Genomic DNA, 8,743 nt, shown 5'->3' with positions numbered 1-8,743 from the left:
TAATTCTTTTGCGCTCGGCCTTTCTTATGGTCCAACTTTTACAGCCATACATTGCAACTGGGAAAACCATGGCCGTGACTATACATGAAAGGTTAGATAGACTTTCCTAATTTCTAATGATCTGATTAATTACTAAAGATATTTGAAATATACAGAGTTTTATATATTACAGAAAATAAGATAGTATTAAGCATCTTAAAAGACAACACACAGTAGTTACCTTTTTGTTTCAGACTGGTTTCCAGTGTTACAAAACTTTCATAGAAGATAAGATACATTTGAGAATAGTTGATCTCAAAGAACTGTTTGAGTTCACTTCCATCTACAGCATCTATACAAGAAAGATTAAAACAAAAAGTTACTGTATGTGAAAGATATAATACATAAATTATTATTAAAATGCATAAACAAAATAATGTAATAGGAAGAAAATACTGGAAACACAACTATATGACCCAAACACTAGCATTAAAGGACAGTATTCAGATTATCTGGAAGTTTGGAATTGTCTAGTTATTTCTATATTTATAAGTAAATTCCATTTTAAGATAAAAGTTTAAAATAGTTGAAATTTCTGCTCATGCTACAAAATTTGGGATCACAATTAAAAATAAGGTATCTTAAATTTAATTTTATGATGGATTTAATTCACTTTTATATTGCTTTATAAGTTAGTTCCATGTATTCACAGTTTGCTTTGGTATTTCAGCACAGTAATGGTCCGGTGAATGAGGCATTCAATGAAATTTTCAATGGATGCAGCTTATTCAGTGATCTGAGATGTTATAAATGAGTCACGCCTGATGTATCTCTACTAATATGTACAGTTTCTTCGAATTTCAAACTGTTATAGTTGCAGCTTTTATGCTTTTCCACACATTTCTTTCAGCAGAAATAAGGGAAAAAGTAAACTCACTCTTTATTAAAGTTACAGTTCCTACCCCAAGCAACTGGGATGAAAACACTCCTGGAACCATGCCAAAGTGACCACTCTCTGAGTCTCAGTTTAGAAGAGATCAAGCTGACCATGACCTTAACAGAAGAGTTAAAAGAAAATCAATGCCTCTCTTTCTGTTTTTAAATCAGCTGAACTAGCTGCCAGAACAGGACACTTTAGGAAGAAACTCAGGCACTCAGTGTAGCTCAAGACAGCATTGTCATGCCTGATCTGTCTTTCACAGTTACTTGCAGGGATAATTTTGGTCTCACCTCTTCCCTGAACTAGCTTTCTGCTTTCACAAGCCATGATTCCAATTTTAATTCCAATTTATTGAATCCTTTGACAACAAGTAGGAAAAAAAACTACAAGCAGAACTTAGAAGTATATTCAGTATTCAGCCTTATTTTTCACTTCTTTTTCAACTCTGGATCCCTTGTCTCAAAACAAAGCCTTGCAACATTCTACATTACCTAAAATATCTTGTCTGTGCAAAGTAAATCAGCACAAAAATCCTCTGAATGGTCAGAAACTGCTGTTAAAAGAGGTAAAATAACTTTGGATATTGTGTGGTTTTAAATTTTTAATATAAATAAATATCTAGTCATGTATATCTTCCCCTTCTATCATATCAAACTTTGCAATTTGTTAACAAATTGTGTACTTTTTTATAAAACACTTAGATCTGCTGGAGGATGCAATCAAGAGTTGTGATTAGTAACAATTCAGGTCTTTTATTAACATAGACATAATTTAAGAGCAAGCAGAATGAATAGGAAATAGCTGCAAATTATAGGAACAGTGTTCCATAAAAGCAAAATGCACATTTTATTAATCAATCTTTGTAATGGAGACCCCCTTAAGGACATGAAAGTATATCAAGGCAGAAGTAACACTGAAAGGAAAGGAAGTTCATTTTGACCTTGCTAGTAAGATTCTGCATTTTTACATGATTCCATTTGTCTGAATAATTTATGACTGCTAACAAAAAAGGAAGTACAGATAGCACTTCCTCTCATTTTACAGTAACTAAAAATGAATGGAATAAAGACAGCCAACCAGTCTCATAAAGTTCGGGTGAAAACATACAAAAAATTTGGATGAGAATACCAAAATCTCACATGAGTTGCTGATCCTCTCAGATATCAAATATTACAACACACACACACACACACACCTCTCTCTCTCTCTCTCTCTCTCTCTCTCTTTCCACTCATGCACATATACATGCATACCCATACATACGTGCATACACATGCACACAGTCATGCAACCATAATTTTATAATGTGATCCTCAAGATTACTTATTGGGCCTATCATAATACACTAAAAAAAGAGCTGAATAAAAGGAGAATTCAACTTTCCTGATATTTGCAGAAATATTACAAAAGATGTGTTTATCAAGATCTATTCTATACACTGACACAACAGGACTAAAATTATTCTAAATATGCAGCTTTAAATATGGTAGAGCATAAGCCTCAACTAATACTGCAGAATGTATTTCTAAGCATTGTGAATATGTTAGCTCTACCATATGATTGTTATCCATAATTAAAGAAATTCTAACAGGAAAATAAAAACCAGAGAAATCAGGCCCAAAGTTAAAAATAGTTCACAAAAAGGAAAATATACATGAATGCATTCCTTTTTGATTTCCAAGTGTCCCCAAAACCCAGCATATAAGTATCAATCTCTGTAGTTAATTCCATTAATGACAGTGGTATTCCTGATAAAATTTATTCTGGCTATTGAAATTTATTTATCTGTGTAAAAAATATCATAGATATTTTACTACTTTTTCCATAATTCTCCTCTTCATAGCTTATCAAGGAGAGGTAAAAAGCATTTGCTATAACTTGGCATTATTTAGGATTTAAATTGTAATATTTTTGTTTGTTTTGAATTATGAGTATACAGCCTGAATAGCATACTTTTAGTTATATAAACTGAGAATCTGAGGCAAGTGGAAAAGAAACTGAAAAGGTGTTAAGAAAGATTATTAGCTTTAGAAACAGAGATAATTTTTGAAATTCTCTTTTTTAAAAAAAAGAAAATCTGAGGTTTTAATGGAGGGAGAAAACATTCTAATCATAAACATGCAGTTTTACCATCAGATTAAAATAATTTAGGATACAGTTAAACTCTTGTAAATTATTTACTAGACTTTCTTTTTCAAAAATATGAATGTGTTATCAGACAAATAATAATTTTTATGATAACTCAAAAGGAAGGACAATCAAAATCTTTTTTGGGAAACTATTATTTCCAATTCTTTTACTACTCAAACTTTTACAGTACTTAATCTCTCTAAGATTTCTTTTTCAGATTGGTTCATTATTTTCTGAATGTGTTTCCTCAACGGTAGGTAAAGCTACACCAATAACTGAAATATAATACTGCATAATAATTGCCTTTATCGAGGTAGAATTTACCCACAGCTTCTTTCTCACTAACATACAATGAATTGGTACAGATGCCACTTTTAGTACAAGTTTAAAATAACAGTACTAATAGCAACCACCATCTTATTTTCAGGCAAACGTGTTTTCCAATATTCAGGATTAGAAGGAAATATGGGTATATATTAATCACTAGGTTATATGACAGGAGTAAAGATTAAGATTTGAATTCTAAATGTTTTATGCTCAAATACCTCAGATCTTTAGACTTTGAATAAAATGCTGGGAGCTTCAAACAGCCCATTTCAAAGTCAAAGTACCTGTTTGCAACTAAAAACAGAGGTTGAAATATTTTGCATGCCCCTCTGACATCTTAGTCAGCAGATAATAAACAGTAATTACAGTTCAGCTACAAGTCCAGCCACTTTTAGTAGAGGCTAAAACTGCACAGTTGTTGTTCTTAGCATTTATCTCATCTGGCTCCAGTGGCTGCTTGTTTTTGCACTGCACTCACCTAGCTCATAGGGTGAATCTATCTCTATATATTATATGACAAAGAGTTTCTTTCTCATCCAGAATACGATACTGATTAGGGATGAACCTCAGGGAAAACTAGAACCTGAATCACCTCACTCATAGTCCAACACCTTAACCATTATATGATGAAAACTCTCTCAGGAAATAAAATCCAGTAACATACAACATCTACTTGCTAAAATGTACAATTTACATTTTAATGAACAGATCCCAGCATTTTACTAAAAGGATAGGGCAGCTCTTAACTCATAAAAGTGTATACATCTCTGCTTCATAATACTTCATTATTTTGGGAATCTCTAAAAACAGCACAATGTTGCTTTTATGAGTCACACCTTTTACATCAGTTTGAAGAGATTATTATTAATATTAATCCAAAAATGGACAGATTTCAGATTTATAGAGTTAATACTGTTTTTAAATCTTTAAGAATTCAGCAATTATAAGACCATTTATTCACTCATTATTAATTTGATGCCCCTTGATTCCAGCAAACTCCCTTTCCTGGAAATTTCCAGGACTTTATAACTTTCAAGGGTATATATTTAATAGTGAGTGAAGAAAGGGGGTCTGTTGGTCTATCTGTCATCTTATCACTTATCACCTTAGTCAATAAAGAGGTTAGTGGAGACCCCAAGATTTTTGGTCTTGGGACTCATCGACTATTTAATTCCAAGATTCTCCTGACAAGTGAAATTCAGACTCTTAAGACCTGTCATGGATTTCACTATGATTGTTTTAGCATATTGTTTTAGCAGAAGTTGATAGTTTATTTGATCTGGTTTTCAACACGGAAAGCAGTAGTTTATATAGCAAAGTATTAGAAAAGTTGTCTTTTGTCAGGGGCTGACATATCTGATAAGTTTAGAATGGTCCATGCCTCCCTCTGCAGGCATGATGACTAGATTAGATCAGTGTACCCTAGGGGTGGGTAGATCATGTAGATTTCAGAGAGTTCTGAGGGATATTCTCTCAGGCCTGGTCCTTTCAGTAATCCCCCAGGCATTTTTTGATGCAGCATCTCCTAATTGCCCTCTGTCCAATGCTAAGCCATATGTTTTACAAGCTTCAAAAAGACATCAACAAGCAATTTGGCCTTCTATATTTGGCCCATGTTATAAAATCAATTGCCACTAGAGTCAAAGCAAGTTCATTTCTTACAATTCAGAAGGGGTAGCAAAATATATTTATTGTTTCAGATCTTTTGACACTACTACTACTATAATTTCTACTTTATATATTATTTTTTAATAGTGTTTAATTAGTATTTCTCTCCAAAGCTGTTAATGGAGTAGAATGGTAATAAATCTGTCTAAATACTTTAAATAAACATGAACAAGATGCTAGATTTTATAGAAATGAGGTCATCATAAGATAATGACATTTCCAATTCATGAGTGAAGTCAGAAGCAAGGAGACAGAGAGGCTTGTTCCTTGAAAAGATTTTAGTTTACTATTTAAAAGGATTTTCACAATGCATATTTTAAAAGGTCAAAATTAAAATGTACAAAAATAAACTTCAGCAATCTGTAGAAGCTGCTACTAAAAGGTAAAGCTATAAATAAAAGTTATCACTTCAGTGTTGAGATGAAGAACTCCCATGGTGGAATGTTATCTCCTTGCACAAAATTAATATTTTTGCTTCCCCTTTAACAGTATATTATGTAACTTCCTGGAAGAACATTGTTTTATTATTAGAAGCAGATAAGGTGCAGCTGAAAAATTCTGCTTTTTTACTGCTTTTAGTCACTAGAAGCATTTGTTTGCAATGAATGAGAGAAAATCCTCAAAATAAAATTAACACTAATGCCAAAAAACATTTTGTTCAGCTTTAACATATTGGAAACCATTAACAATTAACCAGTGGAACAACCTGCCTCCAGAAGCGGTGAATGCTCCAACACTGGAAGTTTTTAAGAAGAGACTGGACAGCCATTTGTCCGAAATGGTGTAGGGTTCCTGCCTGAGCAGGGCATTGGACTCGATGACCTCCAAGGTCCCTTCCAACTTTATTATTATTATTATTATTATTATTATTATTATTATTATTATTATTATTATTATTATTATTATTATTATTATTATTATTATTATTATTATTATTAACTGGTACTTCCACATACAAATTATTTATTTGTCCAATTATTTATTTGTTAAAAATGTGTGGATGGGGAATCACTAACAACCTCAGACAATACTTCAGGAAACAATTTCCTATATTCTCCAATGATTCCCTGCACCATTATGGCACTGGTAAATATCCAGTCATCAGAAGATAGAGAAAAGAAATTAATATTCTGGTTTGAAGTTTGAGATCATGGAGGATCCTGTACTATGATACTATGGCTTTTAAATTTTACATTGCTATCACTAACTTAGTAATCTGCACAGCTTGAACTGCATAAACAAAAATGCATCACCAATCCTCCAGGCTATTTTGCTGTATCTAACCTTACAACTTAGGACTAATTTTGGCACTTTAAAATATAGGGGTTTTTTAAGCTGCAAGAGAACTTCTGGAGCCGGCGTTTTGTTTTGCTTTTTACAAGAAGCTGGACAACAATCTAAAATCAAGGAGAGGAACGAGAGAAGGAACATAAGCGGCGCATTGAAGTGGGTTCTAAGGCAAAGCTTCAGGCATGGAGCTTTTTTGAACCAGCAGCAAATTCCACGCGACAATTGCTTGGCTGCTATTGCTAAGGCTCCTGAACCTTTAAAACGCTTCCTGTAACCCCTACAGTACCATCAGTCAGCTAGACCAGAGTAACTGCCAGCTGCTGGTGCAGGAGGCGGGAGATACACGATCGCACCTGAGACGCCCGCCTCCTACTCCCGACCTGTCTTTCAAGCCCCCTCCCCCTCCCCCTCCCGGGCTTGGAGCTGTGCTCTCGCCACGCCACTCACCCATCAAAGCCCGAAGGTGCTTGAGACGAGTCAGCGGCTCTTTCCGCGGGTCCAGCGCCTTCTGCGCAGACTTCTTGACATCCGCATGACCCCTCCGCGAGAACATCTCGAGGGTGCTTGAAGGGAGTGCAGCCGCCGCGGCCGCCCTCCCGCCTTTGTCCTCGCTCGGCTTCTTCTGCACCGACTCTCGCCCCGAGCTTGGCTCCCCTGGCCAGTCTCGGGGGCTGATCCGGACGCTCAGCCACAGAGAGAGAGAGAGCAAGGTTGCAGGCGGGGAGAGGGGAAGGGGGCGGAGCTAAGCCCCGTGAGGGGAAACAGGCGGGGCTTGCCGCCGTCGCTGGGCGGGGCATAAGGTAGCAGTCAGAGGGACCCCTCTCGTTGTTTTTGTGCGAGGCGGCTACTTCACGGAACGGAGAGGGGTTCGCCTCCTATGCTGCCGGAATATGTTTCGTTTATTTAAATTATTTATAAATAAGTGGTTCCTCCCCCAGGGCTGGAAGCTGTAGCCACGCGCATTCGCGTGATTTAAATTCGCACATTTAGAACTACAAAGTCCAGAGGGCTGGATGGGCGGCCATCTTGGCGGGCGCGGGGTCGTCCAGAAGGCGCAGCCGCTTGCAGCAAGTCCAGGGGGCGCCTTGCGTGTTACGTTGCTCCTGCGGGCGCTGGCAACTGCTCCTGATATGTGACCTTGATATGAACTCCGCAAACGAAGCTGTGAATAATTGTACTAAATTACAGGGATTTTCATAATGGTTAACCAGATATCATTAACTGTAAATTCAGAATTGTGCGGGGGTTGAAATGGATCCAAGATTGCACTTTGTTTGCTAGCTGCCTCTATTGGGAATAAAGTGTGCAAAATCATTATACTCAATCAGATTCAGATAGACGTGGAAGCAGCTGAGCTCCCCGTCAGAAAACGTTTGCTTGAGGCTTACTCCATATATTTTGGATTACAATTCCCATGATTCTCAATTGGTGCATCTGGAGAAGGTTGTTTTTCATTGCAAAGTATGTACTGTACTGGGCATTCTGAGATCCCTAAAGAAAATAGAACTCTGTAGGACTCCAAGGAAAAGGCTTATTTCATTTCAAGAAATTATATACCATTCCTTTTTTAAAAAAGTCAAAAGCAGTTTTTATCAGCAATGGTGAGAAACTGCTTCATTACCGATCATCATAAATAAATGTTGAGTGACTCATTTCCCAGCTTAAGGAGGAAATGGATCCAGTGCAAACAATTCTAGCTACCTGACTGACTCCACAATCTCCTGCAGTATGATTGGCTTCTATGACAAATGCACAAGGCTGATGTACAAAGGGTCTGTTTGTTTGTTTTAAACTACCTGAGATTAATTTTTAAAGGCATTTTTCCATGTTTGATGCCTGTTTGAGGAGTAAATGTTGCTACAATCATGTCTCTACATCTTGGCTTCTCCCCAAAATATATTTTTTTAAAAAATATATATCATACTTACTTGAAAGCAATCCTATAGTGCCTCACAGTTTATTCTATATACTAGTATCTATATTTCAGGATTACAGATAGTCCTCGACTTATGACGATTATTGGGACTAAAACAGGGGTGTCCAAACTTTTTTCAAAGAGGGCCAGATTGGATGAAGTGAACGTGCTGGAGGGCCAAACATTTTTCCGAACATTCTTTGAACCATTACAATTTAATGCAAATGAATTATTTTATGCCTCTTTCCTCTCCCTCTCTTTCCTCTTTCTCTCTCTCTCTCTTTCCTTTCCCTTTCCTCTCTCTCTTTCTTTTTCCTCTCCCCCTCTTTCTCTTTCCTCTCTCTCTTTCTCTTTCCTCTTTCTCTCTTTCTCTTTCCTCTAACTTTCTCTTTCCTCTCTTTCTCCTTTCTTTCCTCTTTTCTTCTCTTTCCTCTTTCCTTCCTTTCTCTTTCCTTTCTCTCTTTCCTCTCTCTTTCCTTTATTTCTCTTTCCTC

General features: G+C 36.4%; 1 protein-coding gene across 1 annotated transcript in view; it reads right to left on the bottom strand.

Annotated features, from left to right (window-relative positions):
* Positions 1 to 6,916, bottom strand: part of RALGAPA2 (Ral GTPase activating protein catalytic alpha subunit 2) — a 165,569-nt gene extending 158,653 nt beyond the window's left edge. The window contains exons 1-2 of the mRNA XM_029286429.1: positions 6,782 to 6,916; positions 221 to 331 (exon numbers count right to left, since the gene is read on the bottom strand). Of these exons, the coding sequence (XP_029142262.1) occupies positions 221 to 331; positions 6,782 to 6,887 (217 nt within the window). The 5' untranslated portion in view covers positions 6,888 to 6,916. The remainder of the gene's footprint in view (positions 1 to 220; positions 332 to 6,781) is intronic.
* Between the last annotated feature and the right edge of the window lie 1,827 nt (positions 6,917 to 8,743).

Source organism: Protobothrops mucrosquamatus, unplaced genomic scaffold (assembly GCF_001527695.2).
Source record: "Protobothrops mucrosquamatus isolate PMUCROS unplaced genomic scaffold, P.Mucros_1.0 scaffold_213, whole genome shotgun sequence".
In the NCBI taxonomy this organism is placed as follows: Eukaryota; Metazoa; Chordata; class Lepidosauria; order Squamata; family Viperidae; genus Protobothrops; species Protobothrops mucrosquamatus.
The sequence above is the reverse complement of the archived record's forward strand: the minus strand, read 5'-3'. Positions and strand labels throughout refer to the sequence as shown.